The sequence below is a fragment of the Delphinus delphis genome, chromosome 2 (genome assembly GCF_949987515.2).
Source record: "Delphinus delphis chromosome 2, mDelDel1.2, whole genome shotgun sequence".
In the NCBI taxonomy this organism is placed as follows: domain Eukaryota; kingdom Metazoa; phylum Chordata; class Mammalia; order Artiodactyla; family Delphinidae; genus Delphinus; species Delphinus delphis.
In genome coordinates this window covers 30,106,235-30,129,135 of record NC_082684.1, presented here as the reverse complement: position 1 = coordinate 30,129,135, position 22,901 = coordinate 30,106,235, and the positions used below count along the sequence as shown (strand labels likewise).

The following is a 22,901-nucleotide window of genomic DNA, read 5'->3' as shown; positions in this document are numbered from 1 at the left end:
TCCCTCCAGAATTTTTATTTAAATTTATAAGTATTTTACATCTTATATGTATCTTATTTCAGAAGACACTTCGTGAGATATCATATATGTTTTTCTTTAAATCAAAAGCAGTTGTGAATTTGCTGGTTTGGGGATACAATAAAACTTGAATTCCGTTCTAGTCTCATGGAATAATTTGAAGGTCTTAGAAAAGAAGGGTAAAAGAAATGTGATATAAGAGATAACTCATCATGAATAATAAAGTGGAATAAAAAACATAGCTCTAAACTATACAGACGTGCCCAGAGTTTTAAAGGGGAGCTCTTTCAGAGGGAAAAGGACTGGATGGGGGGAATGTTTTTACTGGAACCCCATCCTGAATCCCTAGCACATGGTGAATAATGATCTAGCTCCATCCAGAGAGCAACCCAGGGACCCATTCCCAGCACATAACAGTTCTAAGGCAGGATACACTAGACACCTCCATAGGTTAAGTCAAGGTTCTGCTGTCATGAAAGAGTTTGGTCAAGGCATCCTAACCTCGACTTCAACTTTAACCAGACTTGCAGCCTTGGGGAGCTGCCCCACAGCCTTCAGAGGGTGTCTGCCACATGCTCACCTTTGGTTTCACCCACACAAAGTGGATCTTCAGTGTTTTTAATTTACAACCAACATTTTAAAATAGGGAGATCTCACCAAAATTTCTGAATTTTTGGCCCCTCTTAAAAACCCAGAAGACCTGGGAAGCCTGGGCCCGTGTTCTTTCAGGCAGCATCCCTTGAGCTGGTGGCAGCTGCCCCATTCAGAGCACAGGTGCTCTCTGGCTCTACACACCCCCTAACTCTCTGTTGCTCCCCTGTGCCCTGAAGCTCAGCATAACGGCTACTCCCTGTCTCCCTGGCACTGTTCATTTTCTCATCCCTGGCCTGCTTTACTCACTAAAGATACCTGCTCTGTAGGCATCTGAATGTCAAACCCAGAGCTAACCCTTTATACAAACTAATATATTTCCAAATGGATGAGGAAAAATGACTTCTTTTCATCTTTCTCATTCTCTGGCTCACATGTATACTTTCCCCCTCCCACTTGGTCAGTGATCACCTACAGACAGAAAGCACACGTAGGCTTTGCCAACGACTCACCATCAGTTATTTGGAAAAGGCAGTCCCTGCCCTCAGGACCCGCCATTAGAGACATTAGATTCTCCTGGGTCTCCTCTATCCTTATTTACGCTGATACTACAGCTCCATGCTAGACATCTCATCCCTACAAGCAGCCCAAAGACAGTCTCTACAAAGAAAGACTTAGTCGTGAGGTAAAACACACTTTGGGTAGAAAGTGTTCGCCCATCAAAGTACCCTTTTCCAAGGTATAAAGTAGAAGGAAGATTTCGGGTGTAATCACTTCCCTCCTCAGAAGATACTGAATCCTCTAGGTAACCTCTGAATTGGATCTAATGTCTCAAATGAGTCGCTGTAGGAAGTGGGTGTGTCATAAATGTGCAAAACTTCCTTTCTACGCCAAGTATCTATAGGCAGATGAATGGGAAAAGAAAAGGTGATATATACACGCAATGGAATATTATTCAACCTTAAAAAGGAATGGAATTCCGACATGTTACAACATGAATGAACCTTGAAGATACTACGCTAAGAGAAACAAGTCTGTCACAAAAGGACAAATATTGCATGATTCTACTTACATGATGTACCTAGAATAGTCAAATTCACAGAGTCAGAAAGTAGAATGGTGATTGCCAGGGGCTGGGGTGAGGGAGAAATGGAGAGTTGGCGTTTAATGGGTAGAGAGTCTCAATTGAAGAAGATGAAAAAGTTCTGGAGTTGGATGGTGGCGACGGCTGCACAACAATGGGAATGTAAGTAATGCCGCTGACCATACACTTAAAAACAGTCACAGTTTTAAATTGTATGTCATGTGTATTTTGCCACAGTAAAAAAAAGAAAAGAAAAAAGCCTAAGGAGGGTAGATTGGGGGAAAAGAATTCTTTTTACTGCTAGAGAAACGTATAAAGTCCATAATGAATGTCACGAGGTGACGTTCATTTTAAAGTAAGATAGAACATGCTAGCAGGAGCAACATGATGTCATGTTCCCTCTCCACCTGGCCTCAGCGTGAGCTGGCAATGCTCAGAGGGCAAGACCTGGCCCGAGAGGCTGGTCCTGTTCTCTCTGACCTAGAGGACCCAACAGAGAAGATGGGAGAAACCTATCTCAGGCAGGGGGGTGGTAGGTTTACAGCTGCACCAACTGGCAGCTGGGGCGGCTACATCACTACCTTTCAGGCAGTGGAAACAGTAACCTCAGCTTTTTCCAAGCACATGCTAAATCTTGCATTCTCGTGCAAGACTATCTCAGCACAGGTGCAACGGCAACATTGGACGGGTATATTAGGTCAGTATCCATAACTAGGCTCTCCATAAATCCATTTAGGCCATGGAGAGGTTGACAGTGGCCGTGGTGATGGTGGGTAGGTGACAGCAACTCTGGACTCAAAGCTCAGACGCTGGTACCAACCCTGGACATTGTTCACTTTCCAAGCCACCGCCTGTCAGCTAAGCCAGTGGCAACCTCTGTTCTAGACTGCGCTTCTAAATAAAACAACAGGGTTCAACAAATCCCGGGCATGCAGAGGGGCAGAATCCTTTCAGGAGTCCCTTCTACAGGACGGTATGAAAGTTGAACTCATGCAGGATGAGGTTGGAAAAGCAAAATTTACAGAGATGCTATAGGAGCATTGGAAACAGACTTTTATTTAACAGAAACGTACACAAACTTGATACAAACCCTACATTATGCAAAGCTTTATCATGATTCTACACATGTTATAACTTGTGGGAGTTGGTTGGAGAGTGGATTATTATTATAATTATTAGCATCTTGAAAAAGGACATTTTCTCTCAGAAAATGTCAAAGGAAGGACTACAAAATGATAGAGACCTTCCTGGTGATCTCCGCCAGGGACTGGCCTTGAAAGGGCTGGCAAGAAGTCCGTGCCCATCTAATCTGTCCTTGCAAAGGCGAAAGAGAGACTCTCGGGCTCAGAACCCTTTCACTAACACTGCCGCTCAAGACTTTTGCGGAGAGAAATATCCAGCGTTAGACTGTGCGTTGATCATTATGACTCTGCTCGCCAGTGAGGGAAACTCAAGAGCATGAACGTGTAAGACTGGGAGTAGAACCCGGTGGCCCGGCCGGTCATCCCAGCTCCTTCACTAGGCCTCAGACACAGTGCTGAATGCATTTCATAATCCACCTTCACTTCCACCAACATGGCCATAGAAGGACAGGTCAGACCACTCGCCTTTCTCCTTTTTACCCCCACCAGCAACTGAATTTGAGGCTTCCGTCTTTCAGGCTGGCCTTCCTTGCCTTGGGGACACCCAGCACCTCAGGCCCCCAAAGCCGGCTCCCTTTGCAAGTCTCCTCTAGGAGCTGTTAGGGAACAGAATTAATATCATCCCAGCTGATGTTTATTTTTTGTTCTTTTTCCCCTCTCTCTTTCTCTCTGCCTTCACTGTACTATTTTAAACAAAGCTGTCTTTGTTCAAATCTATTGAACTCGTAGAGATACATTTAATCGCTAGATGGAATTCCTTTCAGAGCTAGGCCTTGTCAGACATGATAACCAGGAGGCAGGCTGCTTCTTGACCTCAGATAAATGGGGCTTGCCTTGGGTGAGGGGAGAGTTTGTTTGTTTGTTTGTTTTGGGGGGAGCAGAGAGACTGCTGATAGCCCTTGTGGCTAATTTATTTCAGTCAAGTCTTAACACATAATCAAACACTTTCAATAGACTTTTGAAGAAGAAGGAAAAAAAAAACTGATCACTCCTCACTTACCACATCCAACTTGCAGAAATAAAAATACCTAAAGAACATACATGAATGGCTTTTTCAAAAGGCTGAGAGAGCAGAGTTGATCTTTATTCTCTTATTAAAAATGTGGGCTACTTTTCCTTAGAGTTAATATGCAGTCTTTATTTTACATTAAGTCCTCTTTTGATTTTCATGTCTTCACAAAATTGCTTTTAACTTTTGAAGTTGAAGGTACTTTAAACAAAAATACCGTGCCACAACAGCACCTTTTCTTTTAAATATTGAAATAAATAAAATAGTTAACTCTTTTTTCTTTTGTCAGTCTGTTTGTGTTCAGTTATTTCTATTGTAGAGCAATTCCAGTCTGACCTGGATACTTTCTCACAGACACTTACAGAAAATGTAATGGAGGATTTAAAAAAAAAAAAATCTTCTTATTGCACAAAGTGAGGCCATTCCAGAGACTTCTCTGAGCTGAGCTGAGTTGTGCTGGAGGCTTTTCCACAATCCAGGCTCCTGTGTTGGCGGAAACACATGCGCAGGAGGGGGCCAGGCAAGGGAAGAGGAAGAGAAGGAGGAGGAAGAGGAGGAGGAAGAGGTGCAAATCCTCGTGGCTTCTTTCCACCTTCTTCGGAAATGGCTTGCTTGAAGGACGCCAGAGTCCCCGGGCCATAGTGTGGACTGCAGAGGGAAAGGCAATGAAAGATAAAACAAAAAACAACAGCACAGGACAACTGCCTAAAAAAGAAAGATTTAAATTAAGGAAGTGGTGGAAATGAAATGAATTTAAAAAAAAAAAGAAAGAAAGAACGGAAACAACTAACTAATTGCCACATGAATGAGGCCACGGCTGTGTACAACGAGAACCAGACTAGTGTTTCTTGTGCCTTTAACAACAGCAGCTCGAAATCAATCAGGAATGGGGCAGGTCAGTTGCTCCTGGGCAACAGAATGACACAAGAAACACGATGCAGCTGGATTTTTCAATTCCTAGGTGGCGTAGTAGGCAAAACTGGGTGTTGGCAAAATCTTTTTTTTCTCCTCTACTTGGAAATGAAACAAACAATCTTCTCCCTGTTAAAATACTCCAGAAAGACCATTACGGTATAATCTGTCGCCTGTCACCTAAGTGGAAATGAGTAGTTTCTATGGTACAGGACCAGTGGCAGTCATAGAAAACCCCAACGGACGCCCCATTTGGTCTAAAGGCCAAAAGGACACTGCTTTGATGCATACACTCTCACCCCTAATCCTGCCCCAAGTGATTCCGAGGGTGTCAGAATTACTCAGACAGAGAATCAAGCCAAGATATCTGGTCCAGTCCTCAACTAGCCCCGTGATCCCAAGTGTCAGCCTTGGAACGTGGTGGCAGTTCAAACCCGGTGGGTCCTTTAGCCTGGATGGTTACCAACCAGGCATGGATTTTGCTTCTAGCCGAAACGAAATCTGCCACGTTATCTTGGTCTTTGGAATGGAGTAGTCGGCACAAAGGAGTAAGCAAGAAAACCAAGTACTATCACATTTCACCCCAGAAGCAGTTCTTGAGGGCAGAGGTGGGTGCCCCCTAGAGTGTCCAGCTCACTCTGAGTGGCGAAGGAAGGAGGAAAGCGGGGGCCGGGGCGGGGTGGGGTCCAACTGGAAAGCGGCCAAGCCAACAGGGAACAAAGTTCAAAATCAAATGAGCCAATCAGCCTCTTCCAAGTTGAAACTCCCCTTCCCATCCCCTATCTCTCCTAGTACCCAAGGCATGACTCACTGGTCAGGTGTATAGGACTGGATTAGATGGACTTCCAAAGCTAAGACTCTACCCATCCACCTATGCTTTCAAAGGGAGGCTGAGAAAGGCCTCATTTCCACCCACCACCGAGCCCTTCCTCCACACCTGTTCCTGTTTCCTTCCTCTCCATCCCATCCCATCCCTCTGTCTCCCTCTCAGACATGCTTCTCTGCTGCCCCTTCCCAGGTTCCCCTCCTCTTCCCTCATGCTCATCTCTTCACTGTTCCACCTCCTCCAGCCCCTTCACTCCAGTGACAGAACAGCTGGCCTTTCTCCAGACCTCCCAGAGAGCACCTGCCAAGTTGGCCTTTCAGTCAGACTTTCACCCCCTGCGAGGAGTCTTCCTGTTCCTATTCCAATGGCCCAGATCCCCTGGCCCCTCTGCCGCTCATTTGGTGAGTCTGTCTCATAACCATACCCCATGCCCTTTCCATTTCCTCAAATTTCTACCTTTGACCCCCCAACACACACACACACACACACACACACACACACACACACACACACACACACACGAGTCTTCTTCTGCCCTACTTAAGCCATCTCGAAAATAGCTGGTTGGTTCCCAACTTTCTGCTCCTAAATCCATTTTCTCTTTCTGGGCCAACGGCAGGCCACTGGGAATGTCCTGCTATGTCTTGGTCTCCTCCTCTCAGTCCCCTTCAGGAGGCTTACTTTCCATCCCTCCACACATCTTCAACTTCCCCCTCACCCCATCCTCATGTCCTCATTCACTTCCCCCCACCCCACATCACTGCCTCTTGGCTCTCATCTACCTCCTCACTTGACCAATGGATGCTGTGTCCAGCTACAACTTCAACCTTTCTGCCAACAAAATTTCTTGAACATCCACTATGCATAGAATGAGACACTAAATCTTTCCACTAATTAGCTCAGAAACATTGCTCAGTTCTGTTTGTTTCAACAAATAATTGTGGCACAATGGTGTCGGGTACTGTCCAAGGGACACGAATGACATCATCTTTGCCCTCGAGGAACACATCATCTGTTTGATGAGAAACACTACAAAAAAATCCTAGTATGTTGTAATAAGCACTAATCCTAGTGACATGAACAAAATGCTACAGAACAATACTTAAGCACTTTAAAAAAAATAATGTGATTTTTGCCATTTTACATGTTTCAGGTTGTGATTCCCAGCTTTGCTTTTTGTTGAGCTCTATCTCCATTCTCTCTGACAATAGACACTTTTGCCTACAGATTAAATCGTCAAGCTAGAGCTCTTTGTTGATCTGGATGGCTTCCCCTAAGAAAATCTCCCTGACTACTGTGATTCCCAGCAAAAATAATCACATACCACCCCATGACACTCTTACACATTTTTAACTACTTATGAATATCTAGTCTGCCCAACTAGATTGCAAATAAATCCACTGGCCCCATGTTTAATTTCATCCTATCCTTCACAGGGCTGAGCTGCCCCTAGCCACAAAATGAGTGAAAATATTTTCCTCCAAGGTCTACAAACATACTAGCCTGAACCTCAGCTTAAGGGCCAAATTTCTAAGTCACTTGTAATGCAGTAAATCAATCATGAACCCCTGATACTATGCACTAAGAAGGATGCAACCTCATTTCTGTGGTATTCTTACCGAAAATGCATAACCTGCTTTCAATCATTAGGAAACAGCACACAATCCTAAAGTGAAGGACTTCCTATGAAATGATAGCCAGTATTCTTCAAAGGTGTCAAGGTTATGAAGGTCAGAGAAAGACTGTGGAACTAACTACCCCAGATTAAAGAACTTTAAGAAAACATGACAACTAAACATAACATGTGATCCTGGATTGGACCCTGAACTAGAAAAAGGACATGAGTGAGACAGTTGGCAAAATTTGAATAGAGTCTGTAGATCGTAGTATTGCCTCAACGTGAATTTCTTGGTTGTGATCATTGTACTGTGTTTATTTGAAGAATCTGGGTAAACAGTATGTGGGAATTCTCTGTATTATTTGTGCAAGTTTTTTGTAAGTATGAACTTATTTCAAAACTTAAAAAAAAATTTAAGTCTTAGTCATTGGTTAAGGACCAGTGTTGAAATACTCTGGAAACCTAATTGCCAATGCTTTTTAGTCAATAAAAAGTTGGTAAAGTTTAATTCTGACAGGGCTCTTCCATCACTCTCAGCTGTTTTGTAAATCAATCAAGCTGAATGTTTTTTCCTAAACTGTTATTTTGAGTAAATGGTCAGAAATCACTTTTATTAAGTGCAACAGTATCATATAATTCAATGTTTCAGTGTTAGAAGTACTTGGGTATGTGAACAAAACACAGCCTGAAGTGTTCACTCCCTGCCACCTCATCCCTCCCACCTTCACCCCCACCCTGATGTCACCATCAGCACATTGACCATTTAGAAAGCTCAACCTCAGTTCTTTGGGAAAGTTCATGAAGACTTAGACCTAACCTCTCAACAGGATTCTAAGATGATAATAGCTTGGGTGTTTTTTGGTTTTACAGCATCAGATGCCTCTTCTCAATCCAGTAAGGTCTTGAATGAAAGACCTCAAAGCCCTTGACTAATTTTACTCAAGAAATCTTCAAAGTGAGATCTGTGGAGACATCACTACAGCCTGAGGAAAGAGTATTAGAAGACCCAGATAACACCTACTGACCCTGGAACCTCAGACCGTCATTTAACCTGAACGAACCTCAGTTTCCTCATAAGCAAAACGGAAATAAATAACATCTACTCTACCTCACGGGGTTGTTTTAAGAATCATGGTGAGGTAATGTTGGTTATATATTATGATAGGGTAAGGAACATCCATATCCTAGGGACAGAGAAACCATGGCAGAGATACACAGAAACAAACTCACACAGGAATTGAGTCCAGAACCCAGAACTCTTCTACTCTAGTCTTCTACTCCCTGGATCAAAAATGCCTCACTCAGAAAATACACAACACAAGTAACGTCACTTCCAATGGCTGAACAAGATCCCCCACAGAAAAATTCCTAATACATGAGTCTGCTCAAACTTTAAGTTCAAGATCATGTTCATCAGATGTAACAGGAGGCATATTGGGATAATATTAATTAACTTTATTTCACCATGAAGTGAAAACCTCCAAACAGTCTTTAGTTCTCTCCCCAAGTAATGATCTTGTGTTCCCTCAAGTGCTATATAAAGGCAGTGGGGCAATACCCATTAGGTGCAAAGAGAGATGCAAAGTAAGCAGGAAGACTTAAAGGGACACTATTGATGTGAACATCATATTTTTATTAAATCCTTCTCTCTAAAATACCAGCAGCAAATTGCATTGGTGACTTTAAAGTACCTATAAAAAATTAAATTAACACTCACTCCCAGTGTTAATGGTGATTAGAGGGTCTAATCTCTACATAGTCTCAGTAACAGATGTGAAGGATTAGATTGTCCTAGGTAGGAAAAAACAACAGGTAGACAACAACGATAATCACCTTTACATCAGCAGTTCCCACCAGGGGATTTGAATGTTGCAACAAATTTAGAAAGTTCTATTATCTTTGATTCTCCTATCTCTGGGCTAGGTCTCATAAAATTAGGTGACATTTCTGAAGGATTTGGGGTGGTGCTTTACTGACATGATGATAAAAGAAACTAGTCAGACCATTTTCATCCTGATGATTCTAATTTATTTTATATTAATACTTGAGTATCAATACTTTTTTTAACAAAAGCAACAACAAAACGATAGACGCGCTGACTGCTCACACAACTCTTGCAATTTCTGAGGTCGCAAAAAAGTAGATCTTTGTCCCTAATAGGCATCAGGAGGGAACGTATGGAAATGATGATTTAGAAGATGAGCTCTCTATAAAATTCTGCACAGAGTTTTAATTGGAATTATCTTTTTGGGATCTAATTGCTTACTCTTCAGTTTTGAAATTGCTTTTAATAAAGTCACCTTTTAAAGGCCTGAGAAGAGGGAAGGGAGATATATATGTATATATATATTTTCCATGTATATGCCAGGGGCAGCACAGAACAATAACAAAAGTGAATAGTATGAGTCCTGGGGTCAGGTTGCCAAGGACCAAAATCTGGCTCCTTATTAGCTGCAGGGCTTCAGGTACATTCAATTACTAAGCCTCAGTTTCCTCATCTGTAAATTGTGGATAATACAAGCACCTACCTCACGGGTAGTCAAGAGGATTAAATGAACTATTCCAGGGGAAACAGAACAAGACCTGGCATATAAATGTTTGGCCATTGTTATATAAAGAAAGGAGGATAAAGATATAACAATGACCATCAAGGCATTTGGAAATCCAGGAAAGCCAGCTTCCTCCTCCTATGCCTCCTTTCAGAGTTTTCTTCCTTCCCCTTAAGACATTTTCCTCCAAAGCAATGTCCACTTTACCCTCTCAAATGTAACTCAGTCTCTCCGGGTTGACCTTTCTCAATGAAAAGTGAAAGATTTGAACTTGATTATCTTCAAAGTCCCTTCCAGTTCTTTTCCTGTTTTTTTAAAGGATGTAAATTTTGAGTCTGTTGAAAGATACTGTTCGCAAGGTGAGACAAGGTACTCAGGCAATGCTAAGATGCGTGACTATGCTCACCTTGGCTACACCAACTGAGAAAGATGAGGATATCTGCCACCTCTAGCAAGAGACACTGAAGATCAAGCTATACTAGTAAAACTAAAAGAGATAAGCAATAGTCATCCTCAGATAAATCTTTCCATGGGAGTGTGTTTAGACAGTTCATTATTGGTTCTCCCTCAGAACCCCAAGCTAGACTCTGAAATTAGGTGACTTTTTATAATTTGTTTTGATTATGTGGGTTTTTAAAAATTTCAAGTTCAAAGTCAAGCTGTCATTGAGAATTTCAGGACTACAAACAACTGTTGGGTTGGCCAAAAAGTTCGTTCAGGTTTTTCTATACGCTCTTACAGAAAAACCCGAACATACTTTTTGGCGAACCCAATACAAGATTACAAATGACAGTATAGATTGATTGGACATATTTTTATTAATGTAGAAGCTCATATTTTACCAGTGAGAGCAAGTCGTAATGCTGTGAATCCAATGTCTGAGTCAGAACAGATGAAGTAACAGAACAGATGAAGTAAAGAGGTGGAGGATGACAGCAAGAGCAGGTTGTATCCCCTAAGCAGAAACCAACTGGAACCAACTACGCTGGCTTTTTCACACACGTGAGCATGTAGGAATATTACAATGTTGGAGGTTTATGCCATATTTCCTAGGAACAGGGCCACATACAGATTAGGTAGAACATCCCCAAAGTGGGTGACGTGGTTCCTTTCATTCTCTCACAACTGAGCACAAATGCCCAAGAGAGCACTTACACATTTCAAGCAGGAGGAAAGTGGAAGCCCTGTCTGTCTCAGGCTACCAGGGAAGCACAAGGAGTCCTTTTGTTGGTTTCTTTGCTTGGACCTTTCTTCTGTTGGGTTGGTTTGTTATTTTAATGAGAGGTCTAATTCGTGAGGTTCTGCAAAGGCTGGATTGTCAAAGCAGATCTTCCCAGACACTTAAGCCTGTTGCCTGGGCAGCCTCTTGGATCTCCCAACCCAAGCCAAAGGGCAGTGCCTACATCTCTGGACCTACGCTCTCATGAAGGCCGGAGACCCTGGCCACACTTAGTGGGAGCTTAGAATCTTCAAATCAACTAGGTTGAATGTTGTGCCTAATCAGAGATCTTCTTTAATTTGGATGCATCCCCCTGGCTGTTGAATTGGTAACTGGAGGAAGGAACTCCACCCTAGACATGCAGCCTCAATTCCTACCCAAGGACAGCAGCCAACTCAAACCTCAGTTCCCTGGACTCTGTTTCCAGGTATGGCCAAGGAAGGCAGAGTTAGCCAAGCACTCCCCAGCCGTTTTCTGTTGCAGTTGAAGCCAGAAGTCCACCATTCTCCACACAGAGCCTCCCAGAGCCCAAGCAAGCCTCAGATCCCACACCTAGGCCTGGGCCCACATAGGTATGCATGCACACACAGACAGCAGATGGCTGGGTAGAAGATGTTCCAGTGGCCCCTCCCACACGAATAAGGGGGTCCGAACCCAGAAAAACAAAAGACAAGTTAGGAGCGGGGGAAAGGAAAAAAAGAAAGAAGGAATAAACTTAAAACAACTATGATGGTTTTCCCTTATTGTAAGACACGTCAGCCAGGACATACCTTTTGACTAGGACCGCACAGCTGTTCATCCTTGGGACTGGCTGGCCAGCAAGGTAGATGGTCTTCATCACCCCAGGGGTCTTGAGCAAGTGTTGCTTTGGTTTATTTCAGGAGGTGCTACTGGAAACATAAAACAAAGTGCCTGGAGGGCACTATAAAAAATAGAAGAAATATGGGAGACTTGATCATCCAATGGGTATTTATACGTTTTTAAACAGGGGTGAGGGGAGAGGGAAATCTACTGTGAAGTAACGTCCTTTCTTCCATGAGCGCGGCCTCGGGTGGTTTGGTCACTGTTGAGTCCACGACTTTCTGCTTATACTCCATTCCTGTGTTTGGAAATTGCTCTCCACCAGGAGGAAAGTGAGGAAAAAACCAGCAACAAGAAAACAGCAGCTCTGCTGACGGAGAAGGAGGATCCCACAGGCGCTGCAGGTCAGGGCCCAGGGGCTGGACGGGGGCCACGCACAGGCTGCCCGGCTTCTCAGGAACTGCTGGCATGTTCTCGCAAGCAGAGAGGAAGATGGAAAGGTCGGGGGAGGAGAAATGGGGAGGGGGTCTGCCGTGGGGAGCCACCAGCTCCGTGGGGTACCAAGTACCATCCTCTCCCGTCAAGGAAATCCTCCCCCATACAGGCTTTCTTCAAACAGGATATTACTTCAGTTTCTTTGATTTCCCTTCTCTCTCTCTCTGTCTCAAAAAAAAAAAAAAAAGGCCTGCTTCTAATCATAGCTAGAAGATATAAAATATCATTTTTTAACGTTATTGGTTCTTTGTTTCCAAACCCAATGTTCCTCCTCTCTTCGTTTTGCCAATAAATAGGAAAACTGAGGAAATCAACTCTGCTCATGTCAAAAAGATCCCCTCCCCCCAAAAAACGAGATAATCCGCCTAACTTCCCATTTCTATGGAAAATAAATAGTACATCACGATGCCATCTCTCTGAAGGACTGTTATTCTTTCTTTTGTTCTGTTTTGTTTCAGTAGTCTGTGCTTCTGCTGTATGTACCCTAAATAAAGGGAAGGAAGGGGGAGGGACAAGTGGAAAGTGAGAGGAAAAAGCAAGGATGAAGGGAAAACCTAAATTGTCTTTCATTAAAAAAATATATATATCAGAACCAGAGCAATGACCAAAGTCACAGGGTGATGGCTAATTGCCCAGAAGGTCCATTCCGTGCGTTTAGCAACTGCCCTTTTTATCTGCTGTGGGCGAACCCCGGCCACTGCGGCGTCCTCGGCAGGAGCGAGGCTCTTCCAAATCGTCCTCATCAAAGCCGTGGAAAGTTGAGGTGTCACTTTCTGACGTGGAACCGAATAAGTCCTCCGTGGTGCGTGCTGCGGCCGCTGCCTCCTTCTCCTTCCTGCCTTCTCCTCCCAAATGAGCTGACATGTATGATGAATATATCAGCACATGGGTTAAGCAACAGACAGCATTATTAATATTCTTATTACATTATTACAGTGTTATTCTTAATAGCAAAATCATAAACCATTTCACACCAAAAGGGATTAACTGGGTGTGTCACCTGGTGACAGGGGTTTGGGGTAACGGGACAAAGCCAACATTTCCAGGGAAAAGGATTCTCCCCTCCCTGAAAAGGCATCATCTCTACCATAATATATTTGTCCACAGCTCTGACAGCGCAAGATTCAACCACGATCTTTCTTTCTTCTCTTCCGAAGGCACACATTCGCATGCACGCTCGCTCAACCCACCCCAGACAATGCGTTTCCTTGGTGGTTTTTAAGCCTGGTTGGTATTTCTTTGGTGTTTTCAGTTGGCGTTTCTTTGCACAATGTTTGTCCTTCACTTTGACAGTCAGCTTTACAAAGGTATTACTGTCAGATAACCCAGTCAAGGTGGTTAAGCCTCCATCCGTTTTATTTTTATTTTTACCCGTTTCTAATCCCATTCTTTCCATACCCTTTCAATTCTGCCCTTACATCATGTAGTTCATTTGCACTGAAAGCAAAAAGAAGTTGGAAAGTCTGATAAGTGGTAGGTAATAAAAGAGTCTCCCGTTTTCTTTAACCACTGGAGGACATTTCTGTGATCTGCACCCACACACGTGCACATACACATACACGTGTGTGTGCACACAGGCATGCACGCACACACGCCAGGCCCTAAACACACCCAGGTCTGAGTTACTCCAGAAAGTCCAGGGTTGTCAAATCTAACTCAGAGCACTGAGAAAGTGGGAAGTAGCGGTGGAAAAGCTGAATAAAAGACTGTATCCTGAAGTCTATAAAACTCCGGTAGAGACTTTTTCACGTTCCAAATGGGCCCCAGGACTGCCCCCGATGAGGTCATAAGGTACCACTTAGGGTGCCAATTTCCGGAATCTCACTTTTTCTCCCAGGAAAAGTAGGTAGTGGGGTAGATGGGAAGGAAAAGACAGCTCTTCCGAGCTCCACACTCTTCCTTGGAAGGACTCCAGGGAGGCCCTAGAGAAGAAGTATTGGCCCACCTGCCTTAACAAGCATATCCCATGGGCTAATGCCACCTGCTTATTCCCAAGGTGTTGACTATTTCAGGAACATCAGAGTCAGACCTTGACTAAATTATCCACCAAAATTAATCCCTGGCGAATGCAATGAGAACACCTAGGCTGGTATAAAATGGCCCCCTGAGTCACACAGCAGACAGATCCTTGGAAGAAGCAGCTGAGTAAAGGCTGTGAAGAGAGAAGCTTTGTACAGAAAAAAACAACTGCCCACTTCTGGTCCCCCATGGATCAGATCCAAGTACCCGTCTTTTGTAGGAAAAGGAGAGGAGAAATTTCAGAAGTTTTCACTGAGAATTCTGAAGCTGCCTTCTCTAACTCCTCCCAAACCCATAGCAGTCCATAAAATTCTGCCTAGAGTATCATGCCACCAAGTAACTTGGTTTCTGGTGGTAGAGATTTTGTCTGATCGCTTGCTTTTTAAAAATGCTGAAGTGAATTTCATTTGTTTCATTTTCTTTTTGAGTATCTAAATCCCTCCACTATCACATGGGCCCTCTCTTCTAAGCTGGCACCAGTAGGATAAAGAGTTCAACGTTAGGTATCACGTTTGGCAAGTGAAGGAGTTGACAGAATTGCACAGATGGGCCACCCTGTCAGGGTCCTTAAGGGTTAAATGCGGAGGGTTGTATGCAGTAAAAACCACAGTGCTTTTCCAATTACTGATTTGCTGTTCAAGTCAGTCTTAAAGCTTAAACAACCCAAGACCAAATACAAAAGGACTAAAGCTAATGTCTGCGGACGGAGCGAGGGAAGAACTGAGCTGCTACAGTAAAGCCGGGTGTGGTCACCTCAGGCCTTCTCTCAGGACTAGGAGTAGAACAGATGCTGGGTAGAGAGGTGGGAAGGAGCCATGACTCCTGGCTGGTGGAACGAACCACCCAACCAAACTGTATTTCACCTACCAGTCAGCAGTTGATGAGACTAAAGATGAGTCTGAAACCTTCTCTCCTCCCTGCCTTGCACTTTGGCCTCGTTATAACATAAAACAATATGAAAAGCCAACCACGATCCAGCGCAAAATAATGGAATTGGAAAGCAAAACAGCTTGCACAAAACTTGAAGACCTGTGCTCATTCTAAGAATGGAAGAACAGGACCAATTTTAGTCTCTGAATAGACTGAAGATGAAAATTCAAAACATGCCAAGTCAACTGCAGAGGAGTCCTAAGAACACCTGCCCTTTGCCTCCTTGATCAACCGGGCTCTCTTTTGCTTTCCACATGAGAAAATGGGATAAGTGGCCAATGGGGTGGCATCTATGCAGCTACCCAGGAGCGCAGGGGTCTGTGCCCCCCACAGCTCCAGATGTGGCTGCTCTCCCAGTATTCATGTTTCCACATTCTTCCGGTTTGCCCCGGGCACTTCTGCAGAACCAACGCACCTCTTTGTTACGGGCACGTCACCCGATACAAGGAAGCACGTTGCCTGTGTCTCCGGGTGTTTCCACACTGTCTCATTGTCGTCCACAACAACACACACAAAGAAATATCCACCTCACAGAAAGGCCGGACAGACAAAAGCCCAAACCTTCTTCTTTCCCTTTTCCCCAGATCCCAGGGCATAACTTCTAGTTCTTAAGCCTCAAGAAGGAACAAATCAAAATAACCTGAAAACCCATCTCCACTCGAAGTATCATCACCGTCACTTCTGCACCCACCCTTCAGCCCCCGACCCCCACAAGATGGCAGAGAAGTGCGAGTGGAAGAGTTCCTGGTCTACGGGCACATGATGCGAGAAGGGGCCACACTCACCAGAGCGTCCACAGTCTGCACAGGACACCAGCTCTTCCGGCCTCCCACTCTTCTTGTTCATGTTAGAACCCCCCAAGCAGAAGTCACAGTAGTTATTGGGAATGACTGTCCCATCCGGTCCTTTCTGGGCTGTGGAAACATTTTTTTAAAAATCCAATGTTAGGCTCTGGTGAGTCTCCACCGGCCCCTCTTCTCCCATGGTATGGCAGAATCTGCTCCAGAAAGAATATGAAGTTTAGAATCTGAGGTTTTGTTACAACCGAGTTGTTAACTTGGGCAAAGTTTTCTTTATGATTCTCCTCGGTTCAACCATACCAATGTCTTGCAAGCCATCCAGAGCTGAGTTTGATTGTAATGTTTGTCAGCTCTGTGTTTTTATAGAAACTACTCTGCTCTTCTGATTGGATCCCTGGATCAGCGAAGCATCCAGAAGGCCTTACCAACCAAGTGAACTTCTCTCATCCCTGAACAATGAGCCCTTGGGACCCAAACATCAGATGGTAACCATCAACGGTGGTGCGACTAGAGGAAGAGAGAAAGGTCACTACCTAGGCCTTGCCCTTGGGAAAGATGCTCTCGTTTAGGAGATATTCCTTCTGTCTCTGAAAAGGAAAACAAAGAAGCACTGATGGGGGATCATTTGCAGGAAGGACCCTGAAGATGCTCTGGGGGACTCTGATGCACCTGTGGGCAGGTACACAGGTGTCCACTCTTGTTCAGCCCCATCTCCCTGAAGTCCAGACTTGTTGGTCATGGAAAGCACCCAGGACTAGTTAATCAGCAGACCCCAAGTGCCTAGAATCAGAACTGAACACTTAGCTCAGCCTCATACCGGAGATGGGTTGAACGGTGAGTTAGTGAGCATATCGGAGGCTTAAGACTTTCATAAGCCACCCTTACGGAAAGGCCCTACACAAAGACAAAGGAATATCTTGGGACATGATTTTAAAAACAAAGCCTCGTGAAAACAGCACATGTCCTCAAGCACTGAAATCTCAGTGTCTAGGGGCTGGTTAAAAAGCCTTGGACAGGTTCTTTGCATGAGAAGAAATCCTTCCATTTTACTTGTTCTTTGATCCCTTTGTGGACATTTCTTTGTCATGTTAACGCTCCCTGTTTGTGACTGAGAAGAAAAGTCTCTCTGTTTATGGGATCAGCCTAAACCACCGGGGTATCTTCCTCTCGCCTATCCCCAATGTCTGCCCCTATCGTTCATTATTCACTGCCTAACATTCATCAGGGTACAAATCTGTAAAAGGAAGCAGATATGTGAGCAGAAATACCATCCAGACAGTAAGTGATAAACGGATTCACCAACTTTAATATGATTCCCCCTGGCCTCCGCTTCCTCCATGCTTCTGCTTTGCCTCTAGGAATAGAAAAACTTACCTGGGGAAGGCGGAAGACAAAAGCTCACAGAATTGCATTATAGAGGGTTAATCCATTTATCAGTTGCTATTTGGATTGTTTAATCAGTTTCTAAGTCATTGATTTTCATCTTCAGGGAGGCAGACAATTCTCTGCAAGAAAAATGTGGGCTGTTTGTGGCAGACAGAGGAGGGGGCCACACCCTGTGGCCTGCGGAGTGTGGGTTTTTCTTCATCAGTCACTGCATCTCAAAGACAGATACGTGTCATACAGAATGGTTTTGCAAATAATCTCCAAAAAGCAGGACGTCCGCAAAAATTTTATTCTGCCTATAAAATTTTCATTGCCCAAATCCAGAAAGAAGTCCCTTTCTTTTTTCTTTCTCAGTTGCCATCTTAACCACTTTTAGAACTCCCTCAGGACTTCCCTGGTGGTCCAGTGGTTGGGACTTTGCCTTCCAATGCAGGGAGTGCAGGTTCAATCCCTGGTCCGGGAGCTAAGATCCCACATGCCTCGCAGCCAAAAAACCAAACCATAAAACAGAAGTAATATTGTAACAAATTCAATAAAGACTTTTTAAATGGTCCGCATCAGAAAGAAAAAAAAGAACTCTCTCAAGAAAATCCAAGTATGTCTATGAAGCAAATAAACTCGGGGTTTCCTGATTAAGCGACTATCATGGAAATCAATCAAAAGATGAACAGTAAGAAGAAGTGGGTTATATTAAATGTACGGGCTGAGTGTAAAACAGAGCTAAGTTTCATGATTGCTATGAACTAGATATAAAATGTGGAGATGCCAGTCACAACTTAGGTAGCTTCCTGCATGAAGAGTGATCAAAGAATCCCATGTATATCATCACACTAAACCTCTCAGGAAGCCCAGGCTCATCACCTGCCTCCTGTTCTCTTTTTTAGGCCAGATTTTCTCCCCTTTCACAAAATCTTTAAGCAACAAAGAATCTGGTTTTTCTCCAACACACTATTCCTGTGATTTATGAGGATGGAGAAGTAGAATATGGAGTATAAGAATGCCCAGATGATTCTACAGTTTTCACCACCAACAGACCATTGGCAGAACACCCTACCGAATCAGGGACTCTAATATGGCAAGAAATAAAAAATTCAGAAACAATCCAGTAGAGCAAAGCAGACAGTGATGGAGAAATCAATCCTATGGAGAAAGACCAATGGAAGAGGATTTAATTCACCTGATGAAGAGAAGCTTCCGAGGAGACTGAAGCAGAGCAGGGTCCCCGCATACATTTGTTGGTATACAAAGCCCCTGGCCAAAGGGATGAAAATGGTGATAAACTTCCAGCTGCAGGCCCTGGTGTGTACAGTTGTGACATGCCAGGTGAGCGGGTACCATTTTAGTCCAGCGAGGGCCCAGTGTAGAAAGTGATAATGAGCAGTTAGACCTCATTTTCCAGTGAAATCCTTTCCACTTCAGTTCCTACTCTCCCCTCACAACAGTGAGCTCAAGCTTCCTTCCATCTTGGTAAAATGGCATGGGATGGACTAATCAATAGCTTTCACCTCTGGTTCTCGTACATTTTGGGGTATTTAGGATTAGTGAGGGTTCTCCCATGGAGCTCTCCCAAGTCCCCAGCCAGAAATGACCAGTCAGGCCTTAGGGAGAGCACGCTGTTGACATTGCTTCTATGACCCTTCGCTTGTCTATACATGTATACACCTGCCTCATCACCCCATATTCAGTGGTTTACTCCTTCAGATCAGGGACCACATCCAACACATTGTTGGAAAACCTATGTGTCCTGCACACAGGAAATGGTTAACAATGATGTGTGAGATGAATGGCTTAGAAAAGGATGACAGAGAGGTAGGTAGGCAGCCCAGTGATGCCTCGGGAGCTCCTCCTAGGGGGACTGAGGCAGAGTTATCTGTCACTCTGAATATCACTCACTGCCTGGTTTATTTCCCCAGTCTCCAAAACGAAGAGCTGGTCCACGTCCAAATGAACGGTCGGTCATCTGGCCTGGGTCATGTCTAGCTCCCCGAGTACACAGAGTGGGTGGCCGAGAGCCCTGGGTTGCTGGAAGAATAACACTGTACTATTCCCTACTCTGGTAGGTGAGACATCGTCCTGTACACAGACATACAGGAAAAGTATAAGACTAGGACTCGCTGTCTCTTGAGAAGGGGACACCAGTTTGTGCCTACCCACCCAGCGCCCCCCATTCAACTGTTTGTTGAGAAGATGAAGCAGACACATATGACACTACAAAATGGTGACAGATCTTACGCTGATGCTTTACACACACTATTTCATTGATTCTCACAAGCATTTTGTGAAGTAGGGAGCATTTGACAGATGAGGTAACGGAAGCCCAAAGAGATTAAGGGGCTGGGTTCAAGCCCCAGTTAAGAAGTGGAGGAAGCGGGATTCTCCTCCGGGTTGCCTGTGTCCTCAGAGACTTGTCTCTAATCACACTTCTCTGCCTCTGGGAAGTCCAGAGCCAACGTTGCATATATAATATTTCATAAACGTGATTCACCCAGTACTTTCTTTGGGAAGCCCAAAGTGATAAAAAGTATTGAGATTGGCGTGATGAAGCGGAAATTCCCTTTGAACTTAAGTTTAATGTCTCTACCACTGTAATCCATCCCGGTGGCCCCAGTTATTGTCATATAACCCGTGAAAACACTTCTCCAAAGAATTCCAGAGGCTCATGAAGGAATTTTTTTAAGTAAAGCTCACACCGTGGCTTTATTGGCCTTTGGCCTGACCCATCCGTGAGCAATTTCCTGGCACCGTCTATGAGGTCATTATAAAAAGGATTTTGCTATAAATAGGAAGCTCGCCCAGACCTTGCAAGTGCATTTAACTAGAGATTCTGCTTCCGCTTATGGGAAATTGAGTCCCACTTTATAGAGCAAGAGGACGGGGAGGCCAAAGACCCAAGTGGTATCTCGATGGCAGCGTCCGCGACGATGGCTTTGGTTTTCCGTTGATGAATGTTCATGGGCTGAGATCATATAAGCGATGCAAGGAAGCTGCTGAGAAAAGAAAGTGAGCCTTGAGAGTGTAGGGGTTTACCTGGGGGGCAGGAGGGGAATAAGTTTAAAGAGCTCAAAGGAAAACAAATGGAAATCAGAACAAAGTTCATGAGGAAATCCCCCCAAATAATAATAATAATAACAGAAGGTGGGAGGGAACATTCAAATAAACCAACCCAAGAGAAAGGAAACGCCAAGCCCCAGAGTCCCACCAGCGCACCCGGGAAAGGCTGAGCAGTCATTCTGGAACGGCAGTGTGGCGCATGACCATACTACAGGGTTCTCTACTTCATTCGGGCCACGTGTCGAGGGCAAACAAGGCCCCTAGGCAGGGCTGTCTTTTCCCCTTTCAGCCTGATTTCCGCCGCAATACGCCTGCCTGCCGCTCAAGAGGAACATGAGCGATGGGCACAGGCTGGCCACAAGCAGCAGCCCTTCACCTGCTTCTGCCGAGACCAGAGCTGCAGCCCTAGTGTCCTAGGGAAAGAGGAAGCAAGCCAGAAGTTTAGGCTCCTCCATGGCACATCCACGAAAGCGTGACTTCACATCCTGGGCAGACGCTCCGACTGCCTGCCAGGGCCTGGTGTGCACAGACGTGGGGCCATGTCCCGTGCCCTCCACCCAGCCTGACCCCAGCCCCAGGCCAGCAGCTGTCTCCCCAGGGGCCGCTAGCAGGGGTGTGCAGCGCTCTGGGACCCCAGGGGCACAGAGAAGAGCCCTCCAGGAGGCGCTGTGCCTCTCCTCGCTCCCCTCACTCATTCCCCCACCACCCTCCACGGCTGACAGTTCCGTCCCTCCACGGGTCTGACATGTTGCCATGGCAACCAGAATCCTGGGCTCCGGCAGCCTCTGGTCTTGCCACCTGTTATTACTTCATCTCTCAAGTGTAAAGCATCCTAGCCTGGTGCCATTTGGCGGTGCAGAGCGCATCTTCGGAGGACGGAGTAAAGAGAAGGGGAAAGGAAAAGACGGAGAGCGGAAGGCAGCCTCAGGCTGGCCACACAGGGCACACTGGACACGCCAGGCTGGAGGAGGAAGCTGCGGAGACGGGGCGGGAGGGGAGGGAGGGGGTGAGCCGACGTGCCTTCCCTTCAGAATCAGCGAGCAGGCCTCAGCTGGAGGCCACCGCCGCAGCCTGCTCCCTTCCACCCAGCCTTTAATGAGGGACCCGGGAGGGGCGGGGGAGGCAGCGGAAGGCTGAGGCTGTGAAGAGATCCGTGCTGGGCCCAAGTGGAGTAGAGTCAGGAGAGGGTTAAAGTGGCAAGATAAAGACTGTGGGGAAGGCTGGACCAGAGGGCACACAGAGCCTCCAAGCCTGGATAAATGGCCTTAATTCTCATGCTCTCGCTCACCCCACCCCTTACGTGTTTACTCATATAAATTATCCCCAAGGCCTGACACCTTTTTTCATTGCTTCCCTAGAACTGATGAAAAAATAAATCCCACGGATCCAAGGAATAAAAATGTTGGGCTTCCATTCAGGCTGGTTCTTCTTGGCCACCTAATAGCAACTCTGGTCCCACCCTGGGGCTCCAGAGGGAAGACAAATGATGCCTTCCTCCCTGAATGTGGAAGGCGGGGCAGCTGGGGAGCCCGGTGGGGGAAACGAACACCGGGGTCCACTCAGCACATGACCGTCAGACCTCACGCACCATTCTGCCACCTGGCATTGCGCACAGGGTGAGTGTATGATAGGGATTTAGGAGGGGGTACTGCTAATGCAGAATGATTCCAGGCCCCGAGATTAGTCCCCCTGGAGACGAAAAGGCCGAGGGCTGATTTAATAAGCCCTTGGGTTTATGGATGGGCCTAAGTCACCGTATTGTCAAAGACAACAGGAGACAGAAGGAGCTGAAATGGCAGTGCACGCTACCAGAAAGCTGGACACGAGCGCGATTCAGCAGTTAAAGGCACGGTCGCAGAAGCAGGCTTCTCTGGAGAGGGTCTGCACCTGGGAAGGTGTCCCTGGCCCAGGTTTCTTTGAGTGCAGGCCCATCTAGAGGCAAGAGAATATGCTAGATGTCTTAAGGCCCCTTTTAGGCCTATTATTTGAGGATTATAATAGGGCGAAAGAAGAGCAAAGTTTTTCAAACCCAGAGGAACTCAGCCTTTCATCCTTGCTTCATATTTGTGTACACATCTCTCTCCCTATTAGCCGTGAGCTCCCTGAGGGCAGGAGCGGTGTCTTTAATCTCTGAATCCCCAACACCTGGCACAGTGATTGACACAGAGCTGACAATAAATACTTAATGAAAGGATGGCAGATCTTCACAGAGGCTTTTGGGAGGGGAAAAAAAACACAACTGCCAGGCAAAGGGAAGTGAAAGACCAGGAATTCAGTGGATGTAAAGTGTCCCAAGTACTCAGTGACCATCCTAAGGCACTGCCAGCATCAGTCCTGCCCATAACAGGGGACATAAAGAGTGAGGGGCAAGGCTTCCCTGGTGGCGCAGTGGTTAAGAATCCGCCTGTCAATGCCGGGGACATGGGTTCGAGCCCTGGTCCGGGAAGATCC

The 22,901-nt window shown here is 45.4% G+C and overlaps 1 protein-coding gene across 3 annotated transcripts in view; it reads right to left on the bottom strand.

Annotated features, from left to right (window-relative positions):
- Positions 1-22,901, bottom strand: part of DPF3 (double PHD fingers 3) — a 254,722-nt gene that overhangs the window by 39,132 nt on the left and 192,689 nt on the right. The window contains exons 8-10 of one of the 3 annotated variants that reach the window (XR_009518320.1): positions 15,999-16,127; positions 11,739-13,121; positions 2,735-4,492 (exon numbers count right to left, since the gene is read on the bottom strand). Coding sequence is in view for 1 of the 3 variants with exons in the window: in XM_060004289.1 (XP_059860272.1) it covers positions 15,999-16,127 (129 nt within the window). In the remaining 2 variants the exon portion in view is untranslated. Of the gene's footprint in view, positions 1-2,734; positions 4,493-11,738; positions 13,122-15,998; positions 16,128-22,901 lie in introns of those variants that run through there. The other 2 variants (XR_009518321.1, XM_060004289.1) reach the window with 2 other exon arrangements.